The sequence below is a fragment of the Acanthopagrus latus genome, chromosome 4 (genome assembly GCF_904848185.1).
Source record: "Acanthopagrus latus isolate v.2019 chromosome 4, fAcaLat1.1, whole genome shotgun sequence".
In the NCBI taxonomy this organism is placed as follows: Eukaryota; Metazoa; Chordata; class Actinopteri; order Spariformes; family Sparidae; genus Acanthopagrus; species Acanthopagrus latus.
In genome coordinates, this window is record NC_051042.1 from 32,474,882 (window position 1) to 32,501,994 (window position 27,113).

The 27,113-nt window shown below is 42.1% G+C and overlaps 2 protein-coding genes across 2 annotated transcripts; both read right to left on the reverse strand.

Annotated features, from left to right (window-relative positions):
* Positions 1-1,299: 1,299 nt before the first annotated feature.
* Positions 1,300-22,226, reverse strand: LOC119018356 (enhancer of mRNA-decapping protein 3-like). The gene is made up of 7 exons (XM_037095949.1): positions 22,104-22,226; positions 20,751-20,930; positions 19,551-19,747; positions 12,616-12,978; positions 5,601-5,754; positions 3,683-3,900; positions 1,300-3,399 (listed from the first exon to the last, which is right to left on the reverse strand). The coding sequence occupies exons 2-7, from the start codon at positions 20,912-20,914 to the stop codon at positions 3,065-3,067; spliced, it is 1,431 nt and encodes a 476-aa protein (XP_036951844.1). The 5' UTR covers positions 20,915-20,930; positions 22,104-22,226; the 3' UTR covers positions 1,300-3,064.
* Positions 22,227-22,358: 132 nt separating this feature from the next.
* On the reverse strand, positions 22,359-25,617 carry LOC119018613 (cytochrome P450 1A1). The gene is made up of 7 exons (XM_037096419.1): positions 25,501-25,617; positions 24,148-25,040; positions 23,926-24,052; positions 23,739-23,828; positions 23,505-23,628; positions 23,291-23,377; positions 22,359-23,038 (listed from the first exon to the last, which is right to left on the reverse strand). Exons 2-7 carry the CDS (start codon positions 24,985-24,987, stop codon positions 22,741-22,743), a joined length of 1,566 nt encoding a protein of 521 aa, XP_036952314.1. The 5' UTR covers positions 24,988-25,040; positions 25,501-25,617; the 3' UTR covers positions 22,359-22,740.
* Between the last annotated feature and the right edge of the window lie 1,496 nt (positions 25,618-27,113).

The following is a 27,113-nucleotide window of genomic DNA, read 5'->3' on the forward strand; positions in this document are numbered from 1 at the left end:
TAACAACATCCATGATGGCTCCTCTCTATTTTACCTCGAGCTAGTTCACTGAGCAAATATGCACAAACCCACTGGCCTGGAAGTGGAACATATAATTAAAGCTGTTGGTTACACCTGCGCATGTCGTGCAATGGTATGATACAGCCTCTGCTACAACAAATTAAAACAAAACTAGAAAACAAAATCAGTTTACTGCCGAGGGTTACATTTCAATGAAAAAGTGCCGTAATGACGCACGAGGCTCACAAACTATTAAACATGACAGGATATTTTTCACAGGTGTAAATAATGAACTTAACGATGGCTTCGTTTCCATTTAGTTGCTTCCGTTTCAGGCTGCTGGTGCCATCGTTAGTGTTATTAGAAAACACCTGTGTGTTTCCTGTAGTGACAGGCCAAAACGTGCACTGTGGAAAATATACATAACGACTTAATTCCAGTGACAGGAGAAGGATTCTTATTCATTTAAGTGGAAAAGCGTCACTACCAGAAACAGACTCCACTACAAGAGGTGAAAATTATAGTGTTATAAATGGGTAGTAAAGCACATTATACTTTAACACTGACAGTTTTAAACTCAGATGTGTGATTGGTCAACTTACACCTTAGAATTTGTTTTTCTTTTTTAATTTTGGAGAGAATAAATTCATATATTTATGTTTCCCTTAAATTCGTCCACTGCTAATTGGAGATTTGAACTTTTCTCACTATATCTCTTCCTTCTTGACTGACATATGTATACATATATGTATGTATTTGTATGAGTGTTGAGTGTGATGTAACTGAAAACCATTTGTGAACACTTAAACACACTTACTGAAGTTTATAACCAGTCAAAATGAGCTTTTTACAGTGTTTTCCTCATCCGGTCCTATTGCACGTATTTGAGCGATGTGTCTTTTCTGTTATTTATCATGTTTTATGTATCTTGGCATCTCTGCTGTTTATTAAGTCATCTCACCATCAGTCATCTCTATTCAACGTTAACAATGACTAACAGTTCTGACTATTCTCAGCTCACATGAGCACTTTGTGGTCGGATCTGTATCAAGGTTTTATCGTCCACTGACAGAGAACTGCCTTGAATTGAATAATCAAACAATCAGATGTGTTTACAGAGATGTACGTGATGCATAAATGAATGACAATAACTGTCTTGTAAATGCAGTAAAGAGCATAATATTTCCCTCTTGGGGGAGTTGAGGTGTATGAAGGTGTTCTGTCAGTTACTGTGACGCAGATCTTACACAGCTCTCTCACTCACACACACACACACACACACACACACACACACACACAGTGTTTTCAGATGATTTTATTTCACTTGAATATAAAAAGGAGCACCTAATGTCACCCTGCGTTTTGTCAGAAGATCCAGGCTGAATGTTTTTTTCTTTTTTTAATGCTTTACACATATACACAAAGAGATATTGTGATGGGGTCACACCAGCCGCTACACCTGTCAACACGTTTAAGTTCTGACTCGTGACTGCTCAGTGGTTTTTATTACATTATTACATTAGTTATCGGTACTTGTGGGTCGGATCCCACCCGTCTTTGAACTCAGCCTGCAGTTTGATCTCCACGACACACCAGAAGTTTCCTCCTGCCTGCGTCTTACATGGCTGTGACACAATCAAACACACAGACGGACAGACAGACGTTTAAACACCTCGCAAAAGACTCAAAACTGTGTCTGTTGCAGTTCCCACTATAATAGGTGACTTCCAAGTTTTCAAAAGACTGTAACAAGCTTAGAAAAAAGGTAGCTTAGAAAGCAGGTACGCAATAGATTGACCAAATCACCTCCCTCAGTTTCTTTGCTCTCAGGAAATAAGAATGATTTCTCAGACTTCTTCAGGTGTTATCGATTGAAGGACCATGTGACTCTCTTGTTCAACACATATTCTTTAGGTGTAAGAGCCACAACATTCACACATTAGCAAAAGACAGGTTTAAAGAGCTTGCCGTTCTCTGCAATATGTTAAAGGGTTCATTAAATCATTAAAGTGTAGAAATGTGTTTCTTTTTTTTTCTTTTTTTTTACCTTTACGGTTTTTACTTCTAGTACTGTATTTCGAGGACTTTGAGGACTTAATATCTCTTAAAAACACCTGAATAATCTCAAAAGTGCATAGCTGCCAGGCTACAAATAAGGCTGTCTTCTTAATTTCGTAACATTTTGCTGATCTGAGGTTTGAACAGAAGATCATTATTCTGACCAAAACAGATGAAGGTGGTCAGAGTGGTTACGTCACTGAAAGTGAATCTGATGTCAAAAAGGAAAATATTAAATAATTAGGTTTTACAGTGTCTACAGTATCTAGCTCTGATACCTGGTGATGCACCTGGTCAGAGATGTTCTTGGTGCTTAAGACGTGTCCTTCAGATTTGTGTCTAATCTTCAAAAACTGAAAATTATTCTTCCGAGAGCGCTACTGCAAAGAGAACTATCAAATGTTATTCATACATACGTTCACCAGTCATAATTCCTGAGGTGTTTTCAACAAATAAATACAAATATAGAGATCACCTTTTTTAGTGAAAAATGCTACAACCATTACAAAACATAAAGACCCATTTGAGAAAGTAAAAAAAGACAATGACTGTGGACGCCGACATGATTGGTAGATTTGGGCTGGCAGACAGCTTTAGGCTGAGCCGTGCTCCGGTTCACAGGGCCGGGATCAGACTCCACATGTAATCTAAAGGAGGAAACAGGAACTGTGTCTGTGCGGCTCCGACTGGTCACGGGGTCAGAGGTCACAGATAGACTCACAGTGGTCAGCATTTTGTAAACATATTCACATCGTCGCAGAGCCCTTATCAAAACAAACCAAAGAACAGGAAATCTTTCCCTCTCAAAAACAAGAGGTATCGCACGCAACGCGCAGAAACTCCCGGGAGCGTCCGATGGGTCAGAGAAAAAACTACAACAGATGTGTCTGTAACAAAATATCAGTCTGGTCATATAGCTGCTTCTCAGTTATTGCCAGACGCAATGAACAGATAACTCCCTCATACTGTCCATTTGTAACCAAGTGCAATGTCAGTGAGTCCTCTTTTATGCCGAGTGCAGAGGAATGACGAATTTACATCCAAAGGGCGAGTGGTAGCGGATCCCCACCTCCTGGAAAACCTGCTTAGGGATGCCAATGTCACACAGGTAGACCCTGCTCTCCGCCTCAGTGAGAAGTAGTGGAAGGCCCAAAGAGAGGGTCCACTTCGCCTGGACAGGCTGATGCTGCTCGCTGACCGAAGGATCGATACTCAGGACTGGGGCCCGGTTCTGGTTGGCCCAGTCAGCGGCCGATTTGTACCAGGACTGCTCCCTCAGCAGTCGGTTTTCGTGGCAGTCCAGGCAGTTGATGACCAGATCGACGGGGCTCGCTGGCAAGTCTGAGAGAGGAGAAAAGAAGAAAGAGTTGGTGTAGATTTCTCTTTGGTGCACATGACCTTAAAAAGAGACTGGACATGTTAACTATCCATCTACAGGAATGTAAAATGTGTGGAATCATAAGCGTCAGAAATGATACAATACAAGTGAGGACTATTTTAAAAGTAGCTGCTCCACTAGAGGGCAACATTTATCTGTGTCTCTTCCAGATCTCCTCCAACAGGAAGGCATGAACTGAACCAGGATCACTGAATCCTCGTTAAAGCTCCTGTCGGTGCGTCCTACCTTTGACGCTGGACACCTGCTTGCCGCTGGTCCTGCTGTAGAGGTTGACCTCACTGGTGACTGACTCCTGCATTTTGAGAAAGTTTGGCAGGAACAGGATGACCTCCACTTCATGGTTGGCCAAGTGTCTGCCGCAGCTGATGCCCTGCGCTCCCTGGATGTGTGGCCCACACAGAAGCACCACAGTGGGCCTCTGGTGGACATTTTTTGGGGTGAGTCTGGGGACATTCAACAGATGACGAGGAGATTACGCCACAAACAAAGACAACTGATGTAACTGATGTAAATAAAGTATGTTAGCATTCAAACTGCATCAGGCATGAAGACGATGCTAACTGACAAACCAGCAAACATTAACAACAATAACAAAGCTACTCTTAGTAAAAAGTGAAGCGCCTGTAATGTTCAACAGATCCTCTGTCATGAGCTGTTTGGTTTTAATTGTCAACTTCTTTCTCCACCAAAAGATCATCATCATCATCATCATCATCTCTTAAGATACTGTTCTATAATTAGGATTTGGGAGTAACAGATTACTTAATAAAGATACAAAAAAGGTATCTGTATTACTGCTAAAAATGTCATTAGTTTACTTAATTATACATTCATTCATTAAAAATTACATATTAGTCTGTAGCCGCGCACATGAGCACACATGGCGACGATGATTATAACTTCTCTAGTATTTAGTTGCATGAGTTTGGTGTAAAAAAAAATGGAACATATTCAAGATATATTACATGAGAAAAAGTATTTTTTGTTGTTAAATGTACTTAAGTATTAAAAAGTTATGTTACATCAGATCCGATATTCAGCATTTTACTAATTATTCGAAACGCTTTGTTGTAACCGATTTATCCTAATAAGACATAAATGAATTTAAAATGTAGTGGAGTAAAAAATACTTAGTTACATTCCACCGCTGGTCATAACAGGAACTGGGTTCCTCCCAGAAGAATAAAAACAAGTCATCATTTCAATTTCATTTCACATCACAGGGGAAAATATCAATGTGTTGATGAAATAATGTTCATGTATTGTTGTTGTAACTCGTGTCACAGTGTGTGACTCATGTTATAAATTCTTATCACTCTGCTCCAATACATCAATAACTTATAAAATCTGCCGCCAGACAGTCAGTTTTTTATTGTGATTATGAGCGCACTGGTGATAAAAACAGCACTTGGCTGAAGCTTCTAAGCAACGTTCACCATCTTAATCATAATCTTATTAGTAATGAATTACTGGACACATATAAGGAGGAAGCTTGATGTGAGCACTGTTGGAGAATGAACTGAGTCCCTGTTGGTTGGATATCGTGTCCGAGATCCTGGTATTACAATACATAATTAAACCTGATCTGAGCCCACAGTAGTTCTGATGTGAACTTGAGACATGAAGCTAAATTGATAAAAGGCTCTGAGACAGTGAACCTGATTGATATATGAGCCTGTGCGCTGAGCTGCTTTGATCTTCAATGAGACTCCACCGCTCATAAAGCTGCAGGTAAACAGCGACGCTGCCTCGCTCTACTCGGATGTTTTTCGACCTGCGGTGGGCCTGCTCGCTGTGGAGCTGTTCTGAGAAAACAAGCCCTGAGGGGTTTGAGGGGGGTCAAGGTTAACACCATCCTCATGTAGAAACATGGTAGTAAAGATGATTGCCATGGCAACTGGAAAACATAGCGTGTAAACAAAAAATTGGACAGACCTGCTCTAATGATTGTATAACTCCTCAGACAGGCATGTTTGGCACCCTGTTGCACATTCCTCTTATTATTATCCAAATGACAGTAGCTCTGCACTGTACAGTGCATCCGTTGAGTAGTCATGTATGCCAGGCACTGATTAACTCAATTATTTTACACACCTACTCGATATCGCTCCACTGTACCACAGTCCACAGTGGCATTTGTTACCTGTTCGGCCCGCCCAGCAGAGTGAGAGCCATCTGACTGGCGCAGACACCGATCGTCTCCAGCCGGCGCTCCACCGACAGGCCGCAACGCTCTGCAGCTGCCAGCAGACGCTGGTGAAGCTCGTAGGACACGCTGGGAACCACCAGGCCTGAATCTGCAGGGAGACCACATGACTTAGTTGAGATGGATTGCATGTTAATGTAGAAGCACACAAAAATAAATTATTTCATTAACATTCCTCCATCACTATCATAATCATGTCGAGCACCATGCCAAAGTATTCCACTGGTAACTTTACAGTAAAAATGGTCCATATAAACTCAAGGATATTATTAAGATTAATATTAATATTAATATCATTCAAGTTATAATGACCTCTGTTAACTAATACTTGTGTTAGAAATGATTATAATAATAAAGATGATAATTACTCTCAACTCTCAATTTCTGATTCTGAAACTTTGAATTTGTGAAATCCTTTGTAACACTTGACTTCCAGGAGAAGTAGAAGCAGTTCCTCATTATCTGTTTCATATCAGCACTTCTAAGTATCCTGTAAAAGGTCGTCTGTGGTGACATACAGCACCTTACATAATGAGCGCTCGTTTACTTTGTACGTGCAGTTGGTCACCAGAACACAAACAAATGACTGAATTGTTTCTGCCACAGTCTGATCTGATGGATGTTGTAAACTTTTACTGTATTTCTAGGTATCTCTTTATACCATTACAGTGACCTTATATATACACGTCATCATACGCATACATTTGCTTATCAACACTTAAAATTAAAAGTTTATATCAAGTTTCATGTTGATCGGGACATAACAGTGTTTGTCTTTGATCAACCAAACACATGAAACTTGAAATAAACGAGTTATTTTTCATGTATATATATATTTTTTTCATACACAGTATACTGTGAAGAATTCTAAGTGCTTTATCGTCGGCAGCTGGACTTGTTTCAGTTACCTTCCGCTGTTACATCACTGAATTTATGGCAGGGTGGAGTTAATATTGGGAGATAAGATGCCATCAGGTATATTTGATGTACGCCTATTTGTTACATCTCAAAATTACGTTTAACTCTGAATAAGAGAAAAAAGAAAAAAGCAGAAATTCATTTGCATGTTTTGTTCTCTCACATTGCTGCATCCATTGGAGTGCTGTGGAAAGTATCATGCGTCTAAATTAGGCAATAGTACCGCGTCAGTTTATCTTCATCAGTGCACCTTGAAAAACAGCAGCTGAAGTGGAAGTAAAACCCAGAAACCTGACCTCTAACATAACAACAAATGTTGGTCTACAGATAAATGGGCTCCCAGGTTCTCAGAGGAGTTTACGTGTAAGATACACAGATCCTCCTGCGAGGAACCCATTCCTCAGGGAAAAGCCCTTCCTCCTCCTCCTGACCTGAACTTGTTCCCATCACGGAAGATTCTCCATTTCCTCTCCTGTTTGTCACTGCTGTCTGCAGCAACAAAGGGAAGATTGGCAGCCTTTACAAAACATGACAAACATGAGGCAGCCAGAGTGAGACGCCTATTCCCCCCGGGCCCTCACTTCACACGCACCATCACATGCTTTCTGACCAATCCCCAAACCCTTAGCTCCGGGACGGGGCTGCAGGGTATCGGACCCCCCACATCGGCTGCCGTCTCAGTCAAAACAGACAGCAGGTTGGCGTGACAGGAAAGGGGACAAACATCACATACATGTGAACACCTGCACCTGTATCCTAAGATTGAGGAGGACTAAACATGGGGGAGGCATGGAGGTGATTTGGCTGAACTTTGGCTTTTACTCAGTTCCTTAAAGTCAAGTCAACTGTTGACTCATCTGTCAACAGCTACTGAACAAAAAAACTTTTTTATCCAACCAACCAAAGTGCCGAAAAAGAACTGTCTTCACGGTTACTCAGCTGTGCAAAAATATAAAACTACAGAATTCCCCTTTTCACACTTTCAGTCCTCTGTTTCACAATTACAGTTAAAGGATAAGATGACCCAAAAATGAAAGTTCTATTATTAACTATTCCCCCCGAAGCTGATGGGAAGTCGGGTGAAGTTTCAGGAGAAAGCTGCAACACGGTTTCACTGTGAAGCTCCAGAAACGTCACCAGACTTTCCTGCAGCATGAAGACAGGCTGAGCGTGTAATTACTGAATTTACCCTTTAAGGTGCAATCGAGCAGGACGGACACACGCAGCGGTGGAAGAGTCACGTTTCAGACTGAAAATGTTCTGGACCTCTTTAATAAACTTTTTAACATTCCCACTCACTTCCACTTGTTTTTCAAGAGTCTACTCTGTTATGAAATTCACCCTCTCAAAAAAAAAAAGAGGCTCAAATCCTTTTGCTTTTAAGTGCCTTGTCATTTCAAGTCACCCAACCTTGTCAGAATTGTTCTCTTCTGTGTATTTTTTGAATTAGTGTATTACAGAACTACAATTCAGCCTTTTATCGCTGTACAAACTGGAGTGTGTGGAAACCTTTAAAGAGCCTGTGCTAATCCCTAGCTGTCTATTGCCTGTGGCACATTAGAAGGGTAATGAAAGTCAAGCTGGGGGAACTGCACGGCTCGGGATCCCTTTGATAAATAAAGCTGCTGGGAGGCAGTTAAGTCCTTAATGGCCTCCTACAGATCTCTGGCCTGGTAGCTGAGAACTTGGTGGCCTCGTTGGTGTGCACGAAATTCACACGGGCCCATGCGTGCGCATTGCTAGCACACACCTCGTCCCACAGAGTCAATGTACAAACACACATACACCCACAACTTTTCACGGTGGCACGCAACACGGACAGAGTGACACACACACACACACACACACACACACACACACACACACACCCTCATAGACAACATAATGACACGTAAACACCGAGACTCATGTCGTGCCTGACTGAAATCCTCGCTTATCTTGAGGTTGGCCCTGCTCCCTCCCATTATTATTTCATTGATACCACACAAAAGACCGCTAATATGTTTCAGTGGGCAACAGAAATTTGGAACATGCCAATCCTCACGTGAGCGATAAGCACAGCAAAGTCAACTGCCTCTTGTCATGCAAACTGCTGCCTCGGGTGCCAAGCTCAGGGGAAGTGGGAGTTGCACTAGCGTGCACTAATTGCTTTTCAACCATCCCAGCAGGTGCGCGTCTTAATAACTCTCTTGCTGAAGTTGCCGCTACTAAAACAACCTCCCCCCCTTCTTACATACACACACCACCTCCTCCTCCTTCACACTCACGCTCACACACATGCAGTGATTTATGCAGACGCACACACCCACTTTCGATGTGGTGTGAAACACAAACTCAACAGCCAACTAGCTAAACCGGGTAGCCGTGAGTATGCTGCAGCACTAAAATAAACTGAGCTGGAAGCAATCTTTCAAGCATGACAAGGGAACTGACGGGACTGAAAGCAATACACGCTGGCTGGATGCGAGCCATGTGAGACTGAGGCTTGTGCTGGGATAGGGAGGGTTAGACGAGGCTGCTTCATTCCTCTCTCACCGCAGCAGTCAAACTTTGTTGACCTGCACTCTAAGGAAGGAGCAAGAGAAGGCGCTGGTTCATCAGGGCGCAGAAAAGAAGCTTACTGTACTTATCTGTAACTGTTCTTTTTTTTTTATGTTCCAAGGAATAAATATATACCAAATATGCCAAGCCAGTCATGACTGCTACTGCTCCTTGTAGAAAAAGTTTTCATACTTTAATATTCAACTAATGCATTACTTTTTTTTCTAATATGGTGCATTGCTGCAGCATCCCTTTACATACCGTGTCTTGAATTCTCCTTCTAATTTACGGGGTGAGACATCTCGCCTGAGAGTTAAACACGCAGGATTACTTATCGGGCAGGACGTAGCCAATCAGAGGCAGAGCAGGGCAGGTCATGCCGAGTAAGGTAGTGTGATCTAAAATAACTGCTACAGCAGAAGCAAATGTATATCTGCAGACTGACTGGAATGTATATATGCATATTTATATTTATATTATGTCCATTACAAAGTGATGCACATAAGTCAAAGAAGTAAAGTCTCGACTCCAAACCAGGTGTTTCAGGCAGTGCAGGAGCAGAGTTTTTTGTGGGAGAGAGTAACTAACTTTGGCATGGACTTTTTTTTCACTTTGCAGATGTTTTGCATGCACAAAAATGCTACATGACACAATAAAGGAAAGGAAAAAAGATCCTGCGCACTGTTGATCGTTTGTACTCACTTCTATTTGCAGCATTTCAGTCGTCTGACTTTCATCAGGTAAAATTAATTCAGATTTTTACCTAATGAAGGAAACTTTTCATTTGTAATGTTGCAAGTTAAGTGAGTACAGCTGATCCACGGTGTAGACGATTTAAAAATAAATAAATAAATAAATAAAAATTCCAGGACTTTATGATCTCACACACCTGTATGCAAAAAAATGTATGGAGTTAAAGTAGTAGAAGCAGCAAGTAGTGAGTCGCAGGGGTGAAGAGTATTTTCCTCTTGTTTCGGATGTATTTTTTCCTGTGTATTCTGGCAAGTATGAAGTTGTTTCAAAATGCTTTGAAATGTTTTGAATGTTTATCATTCAGGGTTTCGATGATTAACTACACCTGCCACCATCGGTATTTACGTTGTATAAATATGGGCGCGGGTTTTCTACGTCTCATGCAACTTGACCTCCATTTCAAGATCACTGGAATGATAACATCAAGTTTCTACATCTGCATCGGGTAAATGAATGAATGAATGAATGAATGAATGAATGAATGAATGAATGAATAAGTAAAAACGTGGAAGATCAACTGACTGTTGGCTTGGTTGCAGTTAGCGTTGCGGCCGGGCTTGTTTGCACTGAGGTTTCACTGAACAGCTGGAGTCAATCACACCCAAGGAAAGCAAGACAATAGCAGAACCAAACCTACACAGACTGCAGCTATACAATGAACAATAGTCTAAAGAAACAGGCCTGTCAAACCTCCATGACGCCGCGTTATGGCAACCCTACCATACACCTCAGCACTTTGTTTTTCTTTCCTCTGTTCTAGTATTGTTGATTTATCTGTTTACTGGCAGAGATTCCAGGTCAACAGCGCTGCGGTTTCTTCCTGCTTTCAGAGGTGCTGTTTATGTAAGGCTGTGCGGCGGCATGCTAATTACAGAGTGCAGAGGATGGGGATTATGATGACAGCCCTGGGAAGCAGATCTGCCTGCACGGTAAGAAAAAGGAGGCTCTGCTTTGGCAGCTGGCTGCTGGCTGGTAGACAGCTGCTCCAACTGGGGCTGTGCTGTGTGTCAACAATCAGCTACAGGCTGGGGTGGAAAGTCCTAGAAACACCATCACTGCTGCAACCGACCTGTGGCCCGGGGGAATAAGTGGCTGAATTCGTTGTTCCACTGTTATTCTTCAGGGCAGGTGAGATACGGTGCATAGGAGCTGAAGCTACTCGTGGGAAATTTACTGAAACAATAAGCTTGTTAATGTCATTTCTGACAACCAACAAGAAAACATCTTTGAGCGCTAATATAACCCACACTCATGCACCATACCGCAGCCCTTTCTCCATTACCACCCTCCCTCCACCTTCGCACTGCACCGACTCTGCCGTTTCTCTCACATTGTGGACTCCAGGGCCCATGTGAGCATGCCATCCACTTATCTTATGTCTATATCTACCAGTTATGTAACATGTAGGTTCCTAGAGTGAGCTGAGGTATGTGAGTGGATGGGGGCATCATCTCTGTGGGGTGACTGATTGCGTGTGGGAGGGGTTCAAAAGCCACCCCCACCCTCCGTCTGCCCCAAGGTGACCTCTCACTGGCCAATGGGACAAAGCCGATCATCCACTGTGACCTCCCTCCACAGTGCACGCTGTTTTTGGCATTGTGTTCGACAGAAGAGACACCGCAGCCCATTCCTCAGCGAGAGCTTCTCCGTGTTGTGATCAGGATCACATGTAAAAGTTTAAAATACTCGACGAGAGCCGTAACTGCGGTGCAGAGCTGTGATGTTACATAAACGGACGGTGCCTCTGGTCAAAGTTTAAACACAGTGGAAAAAAAAATGACTCCTTCCAAGACAAACACTGCGGTCACAATGCTGACATGCTCTCTGATAAAAAAAACGTCCCACAGAGGGAATTCGTTTTATCTGCAGGTATTTCCCAGTACAGAGAGACACAATGTTAACTATGTCATGTGCCAGAAGATTATGGTGAGCGCAGTTACAAGCACAGGACAGTGTAGCAGGCCGGTGAGAGCAGGTGTACAGGTGGGTCCAAAAGACCTTCCTGTGGAATTACTGTTTTCTTTCCTCGTATCATTAACGCAGATCCTGACATGACAAAGTCTTGTAGGCGCACACCTTGTTCTCTTACACAACAGTATTGTGACAGATGGGCTTCATAAAAAACATGGCAGGAACACCGTTAAACAGTCATATTTCTAATTGCTAATTTTTAAATTGGAACTGGCTCCTCCTGAAAAAAAGTACATGTGTTCTGTTTTGGCCAAGTCATTTTCTAAAACAGCTTGGCGCTGTACTTTTTTAAGCAAATGTTACATAATGTTACTCAAACAGGAGAAAATAATACAATCGAATTTCCCAGAAGGGAAAGAAATCAATAAGTGGTTGTGTTATTTGTTATAGAACACAAACGCTACTTGTTTTAGTCTTTTCATGGTGCTGATGATATATTTTATCAAAATATAAAATATCGCCAGATGTCCTTTAAGGGAGTCATGCTTGGCTCTCGTAAACTGCAACAGATTCAGTATTCTTTACCCTTTTTTGGACATTTCATGGACATTTTATCTTCAAGGAAGTTGCTCTAAAACTCCACGTGATTCAACCGTCATCCCAAATTAGCAGTTTCAAGACGTCTGGAAGGTTTGTTGCTGCTGTAATTACTGACAAAACTAAATCAAGGAATCTGGAGCAACATTAGGGTCCGTAAGTACATAAACAATGCTCCGACCCATGAGTGAGTGCATGTGTGTATGAGTAAGCACATGTATTTTGTCCTCACCTGTACAGTACTCTTTGCCTCCATGCTGCGGCACTGTGATCTGTCTGAATATGACGGGTTTCCCCTGCAGAATATTCTCATCGTGGCGATACGAGACGGGCTTCTGTTCGGCCTGCGAGCTGTGATGCTGCGTCCTGTTGCTGTGGTTGTTGGTGCCTTCAATCTGGGAGAAGACCGCGGCTTTGTCGAACAGCGCCAGGTTTCCCTCAAAGTCGAAGTCCGTGTCCAGGTCCTCATCGGTCCCGTCTCCGAAGCACTCGTCGTCTTTCGCCCTCATCGGCCCTCCAGCGCCGCCGTTCCTCAGGCCGTTTTTCTTCGGTGTGGCCTGCGTCACTCCTCTGCTGCTAGACGAACCTGCAGGAGCTGGGAAAAAAAATTAATTAAGATGTGAGCAAAAAAAATCTACACTACTGATCTACCTCAACATGAATTCATTCTCAGTGACACCTGTAGCCGTTCTGTAAGTCCTCGTCATGTCCTGTAATGTTTGTCTCATTGTTTATTTTGTCATGTCTCATCAAATCCACTGTGTTGTCTCTTTCTTCATCAATGAATAAATACATAAAAAAGATTCTTATCTAAATTCGCCTGAGGAAAAAAGGAGGAAAGATCGTATCAACGAGTAATCGTACATACACATTTTCACATTTCAGTATGCAATGATTTATTACTGCACTGATGCACTAAAAGGAATAAATTAGTTTATTATTGTACGCCTGTATTAAAAAAACAATAAACACATTCAACTTTGATTAAACAGAAAATCCCTCCACTATTTTCAACTAATGCTACTGAAGATAAAAGTCGACCTACTAGAAGTCTATAAAGATTTCATATGACTCTTGATATAAAATTAAATAGTAATTTTATATGAATAACAGCAATAAATGAACGTTTTTTCATCATTCTATCTATTTATCTGCTTTCCTCACATCTCCTCTGATGTGATCGTCCTTTACTGAATTTACTCTTATATTTATGTCTTTCTTTGTATTGATTTTGTCCCTTTTAGCTTGCAATTACTCACATTTTGTGTGTTGCCTTCTTGTTTTAACTTCACCTTGGTGAACTAGGCTGTCTTGTTTGACTTCACTCTGGCCTACTACAGCTCTATTTTGGCTTTGATCTCAAGCCCAAAATGCATAGATTACCCAGAAATCCTCCCACCTCCGAGCCTAATCACCCCTGAAAGGAGCTATGAGCTGTCTTCACTATACATCATCACATTGTGTAAATGCCGTAATCCACACACACACACACACACACACACACACACGCAAGCACAATTGGTTCCTGCACTCAGCAGTTTTTAATTCTGACGAGATGCTCGAAACTCCTTTTATCTTGTCGAACTCTGACTGGCAGCACGTCTTATCCTCTCACACCTAGTTACTATAACCCAGCTGAGAACACAAAACAAACCGCTGACACACAAAATATACAATGGCCAACTGAGCGACAGTCAATAAAGTTTACATACATGTCGGCACAAACAAAAAAGAAAAAAAACCCTAAATGAACAGAGAACAAAAAAAAAAAAAAAGAAAAGAAAAACTGGAAAAACCTGGCCTTCAACCCTCAACCATGCTGAGCTCTCACGCTAACAAGGAGACAGAGAGGCACAGTCGCACGCTACTGTCACTGTGACAGCTAAGGTACTTTGGACTCTCTCACGCAAGACACTGGGAGGCTCAGTCATAGTACACTGGCATCGATACAAAGCTGCTCACAAAACATGAGCTAATGTGAGACCTGACTCAACATCACAGTTACCAACCTGGAACCACCAGGACAGAGGCAGGGGGAGTTTTACTTGCACGCAGTCGGCAGTAAATCAGTTTCCACCACATTTCAAGTCATGACAATGTGACTTATTTTACTGTTAACACACACACAGTCAACAGTAAAATGATCGAGTAATCAGAATCCTCTGTAAGCGGCAAGAAAACATCAGACTGGTCCGACATGTTTTGAGGAGAAGGGTAGTGGGTGATTGTGTCCACGGGTGTGAACAGGGAGAAAGAAAAGTAGCGTCCTTATTAACACGAGCCAGAGACGTCTTTATTTACAAGGAAGTGTTTTGTCAAGCCGTGATTCAAAAATATGAATGAGCTGGGCACGGCTCCAAGTCAAACAGCCAGACAGACAGTGAACTTCGCTGATTTCAGTTTAGACAAGATCACCGCTGCAAGTTAGTAAAACTGCTGCACACAGGCCAGGAACATTTCAAACCGAAACGCTAGTTACAGTAAAATGTTACCGTTACATGCATCAATAATGTGACATGCACAATATTAGAGAATATCTTACTGTTTGTAAGCAGGTCTGCACACTTCAAAGTCACAATGTGTAAGATTTTTAGCTTAAAACATTTTTTAAATATGCATAAATATCTACTGAAGTTAGCATGCTAGCCAGCTAGCCACAGCACGTCCTGGTCCAAATTTGTTTCGTGTATGAATGCAACAGGTGGCCAATTCTTAGAATCTGCACATTTAATTTCTGTGAAATATTATTGAAAGTGCAACAACCAAATTGCAGAGCTGCAGTTAAGAACAAAACATTATAATGGAGCTATAGTTGAGCTGCGGTGACGTCCTGACCTGCAAACCTTTTTCTAAGGATTTAAGAAAACATGTTTGTCTGCTACAGGCACCAAATAACGTCATATTTTCAGTTAAAATGAAAATTATGAAGCCAAAATGATGATCCCTACTAATCCTGAATCATACTGCAACCGTTGTATCTGTCTCTGTACTCAAAATGTGTGTCACAATAATCCCGTCCTCATTATCATGTTACTGTTGATCAGTATTATGGAGGAGGGATAAAAGCTGATATAGCTGATACAGGTGTGGACATAAAGATAAACAGTTCACTGATGGGCAACGAGGGTTCAGTGCGTTTCAAAGCAAGACTAATTGCACATGAAGCCATAAAAAGCTTGTGTGCGAGTACGATCCAGTCAAGAAGAGGAAAAGAGAGGTTGTGGAGATCTGGGAAAATCTGTGCAAGGAACATGAATCTGCAACGTTTGTCGCCGTCTCAGTAACTACAGCTGCTGTGCCAGCAAACAAAAAGCACTTAGAACACACCACAGAGTAACAAGTGTTGTTGTTAATAATGGCGGTATGTAATCAAACTGGTCAGCTCTCGGTGTGAATGTGTTTAGATTGCTCAACAAAACACCGACGCGAACCAAAAACCTTTTCAAGAAATAAAGTTCATCTGAAATCTGAAGCAGGGATTTACAGGAAGCTGCTGAATATGGACTCCAATATACAGAGGTGTCATGCTGGTTATGGGAACAGTTTTCATAAGGGAAGACTCTGGCGGTCTTTTTTCAAAAACACCCTTTTAATGAGATCTGTTTGGGTCTAATGGAATCCGACTTCTGGAGGCCTATGCATTGTCCACAAAAGCAGCTTCGTAATTCCCATCCTACTCTCCCAGAAAGATCAATGGCAGATACTCAGAAACCATGTCTGGAATCCGCGATCTTGTATAAGCAACGGCCCACCCTGCTTTCCCTTCTTTGTGGCCGGGGGCTTCTTGGGAGCATGGCATTGCGTGTGAAAGGACCGGCCCTGCCCAAGCCACTCAGCACTTTGGCCCCATGCAATTTGGGCATTAGCTCCCTGGCCACCAGCCTGAGAGCTGGAGATTAAAATAAAAACTCAAAAGGTAAACATCGCTTCCACAATTGATATCGCTTTGGCCTTCCGAGCACACTGGGACAACATGGCTTCCTGTCGGGGAGGAGGGGCGGGGGGTTTCCTGTGCTGAGCACGAGCGCGGGAGGGAGAGCGAGAGGACAGGAGGGCACCGAGGCACGAAAGCCAGGCTTTGCATAACCTTCTCTTTAGGAGCAGACACGGAGAGGGAGGGGGAATGTTTATTGATCTTAGTCACACACATATTGTAAAGAGGAACTTTGGTACAAGCCTTTAGCACGCTATGGGAATCTAAAGGGGAGGGGGGGAGTCGGAGAAAGACGGCGTTCGGTCCCATGCTCTGGCTTCTTATTAGACAACTAGTGACAGACGGGGTGCAGCGCTGGGTCAACAAGCCACGGGTCCTGCTGACACTAAAATAAAAATGCAGACTGCAAAAGGAACATATTTCTTTTCACAACTGATATTTTTTATCTCAGACAAAAAGAGGGAGAAAGAGAGAAAGAGTCCGGCTTCCTATTGTGCAAGCTTCATCCTCCATGCTCAGGGAAAAAAGCACCGGAGCAGAGTTCATTTTTACAACCAGGCTGAAGACTATTACACATTGTCCATCAGCCAATTCTACTGACCTCCGACTTCTCCATTGTTTGGGGATCCTGAGTGTGAAAGTGAACTGACTTTGGCTGATTCCTGCAGAGGCCACAGTGCTGTCCGAGCAGACTTCCTGCTGACTGAATGTTGATGAGAGGAAATGCCGTTTTTAACCTTTATCTCATCAGGAAGGTTGAGTAACACATTTGTATTTTTACAACTAATTGTACAGCTTAGGTTAGCAGAATGTGCCTTTCCGTCTCATCTTGTGAGAGACAATTAATCATGTATCTTGTAATTATTAAGACTGCTGATTAAAACCCATATTGGACATATACATTGCTGCCATAAAGGTAAAACTCCAGTTAAAACGAAGGATTTACAATAAACTTTAACATCAAAAACATCATTAGTGCACACACAAAGCCTCAAAGACAAGCGGAGCAGCAGCAGATCTACAAAATAAAAGCCCGTCATGATAGACAGTATCACCTTTAAAATAACTAAGTCACAGTGACAACAGCTTACAGATGACTCATAATACAACTGAACTGAATCTCGACATCTGCCAAAGAGGAACAGTAGTCACAAGTGGAACGTCATCCCTAATGACTGTAAAACACTAGACAAGACACTTGCTTATCAACACGACATCCCAAATGACTCCAGAGTGCCACTAATGACATGAATCGACCTTCCACCGCTGCACAGCCGGCACTCTAATGTAAACTATAAAACACGCTTCATGTTGTTGTGGCTAGTTCCCGCTGTGTCGGACTGCATGACGTCGCTGATTGCTTCTGTTGTTTTGTCTCCCATTTCTTTACGCTCATCGGGCAAGTGACAAAAACCTTGCAGTGATCTCATTAATCACACTGACAAGCCGAGCAGCCAGAAGGCAAGGTCATATTTCTTACTCTAACTCTATATGAAGATATATATACTTATCTAATTGGATGTATTAATGTATTTATTATTTTATAGGCTTAAAAGGTGCACTATGTAACATTTTAGCAACAATCTTCTCGTCCTCTTCAAAATACAAGAATTAAAGTGCATCTAAAAAGTGTATCAGGAGTTTTTAGCCCCTTTTAGATAGAAAAGGTGGAACATTTGCAGCAAGGTAAATGCTGCAATGTGCCGCCTCGTCTATCTAAAAGGGGGGTGTAATATTCCTTCTTTTCCAAAAAGCCGCCACTGTGGTAGGTGTAAACATGTGACGTGAAGCACGGAGTTGGGCATGAACAGTGAAGCAGGTCGAATTTGTCTTCAAAATAAGAGATTTACATTGTACTCCATTGGAGTTTAGAACTGGGCTCTTAGCGGGGGGCTTTTAATTTGAAAGTAGCGACCGTTAGTAGCTTGTTGCTACAACAACAAGCAGACAACGAAGACAGCTACAGAGACCGAGGAGACGCTGCATCTCCTGGATCTCAGCAGCTATCCAGTTACTCATCTTGACAAATTGGCGGACCAAAACAGACCCCCAATATATCGCCTGCTGTCTAAATCCACAGACCAAGACGCAAAAAGGACAGCAAAATCGGCAGCTTGCTGTCCGGTACAAAAACGGCTATTGTTTCTTTATAGGCCTGTAAAAAAAAAAAAAAGTTGCATTGTGAAACCTTTCAGGTTTATGTTTTGTGTTCTCTGTATTTCATTTTGTCAGTAAATCCAAAAACTGCTGTAAAAAAGAAAAATGAGCCCCACTGTTGCACTGGGTGACATTAACATGATCCTGGGAACTGTCATTTGTTTTCAATATATTGGAACAAGCGCGAAATATTCCCCAAGAATTGTGTATTAAACATTTATGAGTCACACACCTGCTTAGTGAATGACTCTCGTTCAATAAAGAAACAACTGTCTGCTTGAAGCGTGACTCTTACCGTCAACTGCTATGACTTTTTAAAACAGCGTAATCATCTGACACCTGAAGAGTCATTTGATCCGCAGGGGAAATTTGACTTCCTTTTCTATTGTAAGCCAGAAAACATCACATGTGTCTATTAAACAATCAAATACAGTGATGACGAGTGACAATGCATTTTTTTTCAGGCCACCTCGCTGGGAATTATAAATAGCGCAGAGTAATTTATGACATTATTGCAAGTCACATTTCCTTCAGTCAGTGAACAATATCTATTTTTGCTCTCTGACAGATGAGCACTGTGTAACCAGTCCTGTGGTAGATTCCTGTGTGTCCTTGTACTTGACTCTCAGTGCAATGAACAGCTTTGTGATGTAAGGACTAGAAAGTGTGGCTTCATAATGACCAAGCAAAAACATCAAATAAAGTGGTCTTTCCTGACCTATGAAATCCGACATGAAACTGTCAGTCGTCTGGTAATCCCGAGCAGGATCACGCTCTCCTCGGACAGCGTGTCTTAGTTTGATAATCACTCGCAGTGTTGAGCGTAAAGGTGGCGGGTTTCAGTACAAAACCTGATTTTCTTATCTGCTGATGATGCTATTAAGTGAACTGACCGCATACTTACAGGTCACAGTTTATATTAGCCAGTGAGACAACGGCAGCAGGTCAGATTCCTGGTGCGTTAACCAAAAGTCATTAATAACACGAGAAAATGTCAAAATAACAACAAGCAAAAATATGTGACATGTCAAATTAACCATGAGGGTGAATAAACCACAGGTGAGTCCTGTACCTACCTCTGCGTAGGATGGTGATTGGAGCAGCGCTGGAACAAGAGCTGCTGCTTGTTGCGTGCGACTGAGTGGTTCTGTTACTCTGAGCAGGGCGTCCTGAAGGTACAGAAACGGGTTCTGTTGCAGCTCCCTGAGCACAGCTGGGCTTGCTGACCGTGTTCTGGATATCGAGGAACTTCAGCTCCTTAATATCCATGGCGCTAAAAGACAGAGAAGAAATTACCTTTTAATTTTAGCCCATAAATAGAAGCTGAAACTGTGTTGTGCTGATGAACTGGAACATGTAGAGCTTATACCGTCATTTTCCAGGACATTTTCTGTGATGATTTAGCTGCTACAACAGACAAAAAAGTTCCCTAATAAATCAATATATAGCCATGTGTTATCCATTGTTGCCTGAACAGCATGGACACAAGTTACGAAGGATTCCTGGGAGCTTCGTTTTCATCAAGAGCAACAGTAAATACACAGAAGAAGAAGAAATAAGATAAGTCACTCAAAACTAACATCTAAAATCTACATTTTTACAATACTATACAGTGCACAACCAATACTGAACTGTATTGTGTCGTTTGGGGGAGTTTAAATAATGTTCTGGGACATTCTGCTTTATCTCTCAATTTTCATGTGTTTTTCATGACTGGAAAACTGGAAAACTCCAGATTTTCCAGGACACATGGGAATAGTGCAAAAGTATCCCTATTTCAAAATTCAACAGGAATCAAAGTCTCAAGATTTTTCAACATTTATTTACTTTTTCATTTTATTCAGGTGGAAAAATGTACAAACACTTGAAGGGATAATGGTCTGATTTACAAATGTCAATCAAAGCTGCACAATCTTTGAAATTTAGTTTGAAAAGAAGATTTTTATCCTTATCTTGAACTGGATTCTGAATCAAAAAGCACTTGTTGACAGACAACGCTGGAATAAATTTGGACTTGCTACCAAATCAGTGAATTCAGCAAATTTTGTCGATTAGAAAATTATCTTGAAAACTGATCGCTTCCCTCCAGATGTCATTGAGAACTTTAAACATTATTTAAGGTTTGACACTCAAAATAAAATCTCCTTGGTCATGATCATAATTATGCAAACATGCAAAACACAAGGCCTTTTTTTTTTTTTTTATTTCTTGCAGAGCACTCAACTTTGCCTCAGGAGATCTGCTTATCTGATTTTTGCATCCTGCTTCTTTCTTACCTGAAAGTGACTTCGGGAACAGGACATCTGACCCCGTTGTGATAGGGCTGCCTCAGTGAGATGGTCTGACTGGCGTGATCAACACACGACACCTCTCCCTGATAAACTCCCAACGTCAGGCCACAGTTTATCGACACAACACTCCCCAACCAGTCTGAGGCCATTCTACTCGCTTTGATCCTACGGTTCAATAACAGAAATAAAGATAGTGATAATCATTATCAACATACAGCAGTCATTATCATTACTTTGATGTTTGAGCTACATGTTGCTTCCACTGAGGACAATTATGACATTAGGACTTAAAAAGTTTGACCACTTTTAGACCAATAAATAATAAGCATGTTAAACTAAAGGTTTTTACTGGGAGCTACTCCTACGACTATGAAAATCATGCTTATTATCAAAATTTACAGCGGTACTTTGTAGTTTTGGTGAAGAAAATTCTAATCAGAAGTGAAAGATCTTCTCTGACTGATTTTTTCAAGCAAAACAAACTAAATAAACATACTCTCTGTGTTTTTGTGACTGAAAAAACTGAATAAACAAACTGATCTTAAAGAACAACACAAAACAACATCATACTGCTTTACTCTGTTTATATCCCAGCAGTCCAATTAAACGGCCTAATTAAGTCCTGACCAGCTCGACTTAACTGTGCACAGAAGCATAGTGCTCTGAGGAGCTGATTTTTACTTGTTTATTCACTAAATAAGAGTATTATCATTGCCATAATATCACAAAATTCTGAGTTTGTATGTCTTTCTCCAAAAACTACATAGTGCCCCTTTAAGCCTGCATCACTTGGCCTCCATGTTTAAACTCCACTGAATAATCTGCAAGATCAGTGTTGATTAATTTACTGGCAAATATCTGATCCAGTGCAGGTTAATTAAAGACATTACACGAAAAGACCCTCACCTGCATGTAATGACTTAGCTTTAACAGCTTGTTGTTGTTAATATTAGGCTTTTTAATGTACTAAATGCTGCACTCTACCACATTAGCTAGCGCTGGTTAGCTTAGCGTTGATTTTAAAACGGACTCTCGTGCGTTGCGTCAATCTGTCTGAAGCCAGAAGCGAATATTAAAAACATTGCAGGAAAAATAACCTCACAGATAACATCCGTGTGCGGGTCGTGTTCAGAGGGATGCAAGAACCATCACAACATTAAGCTAGCTGTACGACCAGCAGGCTGAGCGGGGCTAGCTAAGCAGCTAACATTAGCTTAGCTTTATTCCGCCCCGTTTGCCACTTTATCAAAAGCGGACGTTTGTAAACCCGCGACGACCGCTTCCTACTTTTGTAAAAACTCAGTCTGAGTATATTAATTGAAAGCAGATAAGATTTACCGAGTCGATAAAACGGTATCGAGGCGTTCAAGGGAAGCTCCAGTTGTTGTTCCTTGCCGAGTTCCGGGTTGCTACCTGACGTCACTTCCTGTATCGCCCACGTGGCTTTGTTGTGATTTTTTTTTTCTTCTCTCCTCTGAATCTTCTGATGTGGATTCTCACGCATCACTGACTGAATCATCACGTTTTACTTGTGCAGTGACTTAGTTTGATATCAGATGAAGACAACAACAGTAACAAGACTTCATTACAACATATTTTATAACTTTTATTTGCGAGGCTGATTTGTCCTTACATGTTATATACAATCATTGGTACAGTGGAGATAGAAATATATATATATATATATAAAAAAAAAAAAAAGATGTATAGCCTTCAAATATATTGCAAAAAACAAAATAAATCACTGGAACTCTTTTGGTGTCCTGATATTTCAGATAGATGCACATAAAACAATTTTTCACCTCAAATATATACAAACGCTAGGCACATAAAAAATACAAATATCTTGATATGCACGTAAAAATCACATTTTGGGATACAAATTTAGCTTCTTTAACCGACTCTTTAGCTCACTGTGACAGTGTTAGAGTCAACTTGCACATACTGAGTCATACATTGCACATTCCAAACAGCTTCACTCCTCGTTCTTCGCTCGCATCGCAGCTCTCAGGTGGCAGCGTTTGTGCTTCATTGTGAGACCGTATTCTGGGGTCATGTCCAGTGGCTCGCCGGGCATCGCGTGGAACCGCAGATTCTGGACGAGGACCGCCAAGAAGAGGAAGACTTCGTGTCGTGCAATGACCTCTCCGATGCAGCGTCGTTTTCCCATGCCGAACACCATCATCTTCTCCCCCTCTAGCCTGTTGACCTCGGTGCCGTCAGCATTCAGGAAGCGGTCTGGGTTGAAGGAAGACGGATCTTTCCACAGCTCACTAAAATGTGCAGAGAATAAAGACATAAGATCAACTGTGTAAAAGGAACAACAGGTGCATGACTAATTAGAGGTTTAATCTCCTTGTTCAGCCAGGACAAATACACTGTGTGTGTGAGTGAGGACTGCTCCTTAAATACTACCAGGTAACCTTCTGCTGCTTTAACAGAGCCTTCACTACTACTAGTTGTAGTATGATACTCAAAAGTGTCGTCTTTAAACGTTTAAACACAACATATCACAAAGAACTTACGGATCATGGTTGATCTGCCACTGATTGATGAAGACACAGGTGTCTTTGGGAATGAAGTAGCCGTTCAGAGATGTGTCTTTTGTCGAGCTGAAACAGACGAACAAAGTACGTCACATGCATTGTTCAGTTTGTGATAGCTGTGTTTGTGTTGTTTGTGAAGACTTTGCATCGGCACGTGTGTTTCTCTCATGCATCTAAAAGCGATGAGCCTCACCAGTGAGGGATGGTGAAGGGCAGGAATGAAGAATGGCGAAAGATTTCCAGGATGAAGGCTTCCAGGAAGGGTAAGTTGAGTCTGTCAGAGAGACAAGGTGTGCGATCCAGGCCCACAGTTTCCTCTGGAAATGAAGAGACGCATTGGCTGTTAGCTCAAGATGAAGATGGAGGTTGAAGTTTATAATCCTGTCTCACTTTTTTACTGTATTCTGTGTAACTGTGTTGTACTTACTTATCTCTTGATGAAGCCTTTCCTGTATCTCTGGGTATGCAACCAAGTACATCACAGACCAAGATAGGGCAGTGGAGATGGTGTCAAAACCTTGGAGAGAAACATGAAGTCTATTAGGACAACTCTTTTTTTGATTTAGGGAGAGGTGACTTCTCATCAGATCACAGATAAAACATAATCAACCTACCAGCTCCAAACAGGTCATTGACGATTCCTACAACCTTCTCATCTGACATCTGGACATTGGAGTTCTCATCCAGCTTCCTGTCCTCACAATGATCAATGAGGGAGTCTGTGATGTCCCGAATGTTGTCCTGAAAGAAGATGATCAGACAGTCTCAATTAAAAATGAGAATAGGAAAGATATGCCGAGTTTTGATAATAACCCAGAAGAAGAAACGGACTGTACCTTGTTAAAGGTGTTGTAGTGCTCGCTGACGATCTTTTGCACAAAGGCGTTGAAGCGGTCGTTGATGTTCAAAAACTTCTTCATTGCTGTGCTGGGCAGGTACTGAAGAATAGGGATGAAGTCTGCAGGGTTACCGCTGGCCACCACCTGGCCGAACTCATCGCTGAGATTCACCAAGTTGAGCAGCTCCTGGTTGTTGTGGTCGTAGCGTCGGCCGAAGCACATGCCGCAGATCACGTTAGCAACGGAGACGACAATGTGGCGGAAGGGGTCGAAGCTGCCATCGGTCTCCATGACAGTGTTGAACTGTTTGACCAGGTACTCTGCCTCTTTGCTGACGTGTTCCTCCAGCGCACACGAGTACTCTGGTGTCGTTCCTTCCAAGGTGGCGAAGGAGCGCAGGGCGCTGTAGGCCAGCTTCCTGCGGGCACGCCAGACGCCGGCCTGGTCGGTACTGAAGGCCAGACTCTTGCCATTGTTGATGAACCTGAAGCTGTACAGGTCGGGCCTGCCGGCAAACTCTTCCCCTTGCTTGATGAGAGCCTGTCGGACTGTTTCACTGCCACTCAACACGACGACGGGACGCATGCCAATCTGGATCTGGAAGACGTCGCCGTAGCGCTTGCTCATGGCAGTGAGACTCAGGTAAGGATTTCTTCCCACCTCAATCACATTTCCAATGATGGGCAGAGGCTTCGGTCCGGGCAGCTGACGAAGCCCCTCGGGAATCTCAGTGCGGAAAAACTTGAGGATCATGTAGACCAGACACATGGTTATCATGGCCACCAAACTCTCCGACACCGACACCGGTCCAATGAATGGCAATATCATCAGCGCCATGATGACAGCTTCTTTTTTTTTTCTCTTCGTTTCTTTTCTAGCTTGTGCTCAACCTGGAAATTAAATAGGAGGGGCATTAGAGTAGTGAAGGCAGGGAGGAAAGAAAAGTGTTGTGCAACATGTTGACTACATGCACCGTAAAGTTTGGAGTAACTGCAAAACCGTCACACAGCGTGAGTTTGATTTTAATTTAACCCCTTAGGTTCTCATACTACCGCACACAAAGACACCTTCTTTTTTTTTTTTTTACAAGCTGTGCAAATCCTTTCAAGTTTACCACCAGCATGACTCGCATGAACCCCATGAATAAAAACATATCGCTTTAATAAAAAAAAAATAAAAAGAAAGAAAAAAAGGGGCTGTGCATGTTTTGAAGCTGCAACTGCAAACACCAAAAGAAAAACTTATTACCAGCTGAGCTCCTATAATAAACCTCCAGTCAGAACTTTGCTCTTCTCACTCTGCTCAGTTTGGAATCAATCTGTCCCCATATTGCGCAGGTGTGGAGCTTACCTTTGGGTCAGACGGTGGAATGGATGCAGTGCAGGAGTGCAGCAGTGTGGTCCCAGTCAGAAGTATCGTGTAGTAAAACTTATTGTCCGAGTTTTACTCTTGATGTCCCAAAACAGAGAATGGGCGCTTGCTTTATAGTGCGCTCCACAGCTTCATTGGCTGCTGCTCATGACGTAATCTCTCTCTCTCTCTCGCTCTCTCGCTCTCTGCCATGAATGAAGTTCAGCACAGAGGAAAGGTGTGTGTGTGTGTGTGTGTGTGTGCGTGCGAAGTTTGGAATTGATTGTAGTCACGAATATATGAAGCGCAGTTTTAGGTTTTTATCGCCCACATGTTTTTTTTTTGTGTGTGTGTTTGTTTTTTTTTAATGTTTTATAGTTTTACGCACAGATAAAAACATCACAGTACAGGTGTAAATTCCCACCGCTGTAAAAATCTCTGATAACACAGTGTTCTGCTGGCTGCAATATTAATTTAACTGAATTTTCACCTATAATAAATAATATTTAAAGTTTTATTATAAATGAGGTGATTTAGTGTTGTAAAAAACAAAACATACTTTAATCTGATGAAATATTCTGTTGAATTAATATCTCTTCGCGTTAAGAAGCAACTTCCTGAACATGTCAGGTGTAAATCAAAGCTTTGTGGAGCATCCTGTTGGTAATTGCAGGGGAGTTTCATTAAGGCTGCAGAAGGCTGATATTCTACATCTCACGCATTCCTGTGGAGCACGCCATGTTACCGCTCAGATAATCCTCCGATGGGATGATGTGATTCTTAAACGTGAATCGATATGTCGGGAGTTTTTATCTTGTGTTAACGCTGAGAAGAATGACGTGTCACATACAGGGAGATTTATTAAAGGAGAGTCGTTCATTATTGAAATAATGGATTTTTGACGATCAGTTTTTTTTATGTTTTGTTTTGTTTTTCTTAACTTTGGCACGCTGCCTCCTGGAGTCAGCCCTGTTCGCCCGCAGTTAATAAAATCAAAGTTTTGGGGCTTTGAGAAAAGCAGTTTGTGACAGCTGCCACAGCAGCAGCAGCCACCCAGGCAGCGTTAAGTCCTGATAACACAGTCAGATGCCGTTTCGTGCTTGTACCTGTTAGTCCTCTGCTGGAGTTAAACATTGACCAGTTGCGTGAGAGCGCAGTGATCAAACCCTCACCTCCCCTTTGAAGAGGATGCTGGGGAGGGAGGGGAAGAAGGAGAGGGCAATCGTGCAAACTGCGAGGGGGCAGATGAGTTCAATACCATTCCTCTCTGTCCCCTTTTCAACCTTTACGCACACATTACAGGACTGCTGAGAAATGAAAATGAGTGTTTATGCGCCGGTTTTACGCGCCGGTCTCAGGCTGTCCGACAGGTGTTTCACCCAAATCTGAAACCTGTGAATGTCTGTGACGGGATTCATAAAGTCAGTTTCTGCTGTCACAGCTATCGAAATGTGACTGTTTCAATAGGATCATGGTGAAAGTCTGACGTGGGATTATTCTTTTTTTTGCATTATTCCAACTAGAACAGCTTCTCTGATTAGGCTCGTTTGTTCTCTAATCTGCTTTTATTTCTGTTTCCATTTGTTCTTGTTCTTAGTGTCGCAGCTTTGACA

Excerpts from the sequence above, each read along its gene's own strand:
- LOC119018356 (XM_037095949.1), bottom strand. The coding sequence starts at position 20,914 with ATGGCCTCAGACTGGTTGGGGAGTGTTGTGTCGATAAACTGTGGCCTG. Across the intron at positions 5,755-12,615 it reads AGGCAAAGAGTACTGTACAG|ATTCAGGCCTGGTGGTTCCC; the intron begins GTGAGGACAAAA and ends GTCTCCCTGCAG. Across the intron at positions 3,400-3,682 it reads GCAGGTGTCCAGCGTCAAAG|ACTTGCCAGCGAGCCCCGTC; the intron begins GTAGGACGCACC and ends CTCCTCTCTCAG.
- LOC119018613 (XM_037096419.1), bottom strand. The coding sequence starts at position 24,987 with ATGGCGCTGATGATATTGCCATTCATTGGACCGGTGTCGGTGTCGGAG. Across the intron at positions 23,629-23,738 it reads AAGGCTTCATCAAGAGATAA|AGGAAACTGTGGGCCTGGAT; the intron begins GTAAGTACAACA and ends CTTCATTTCCAG. Across the intron at positions 23,039-23,290 it reads TGGCAGATCAACCATGATCC|TGAGCTGTGGAAAGATCCGT; the intron begins GTAAGTTCTTTG and ends TGCACATTTTAG.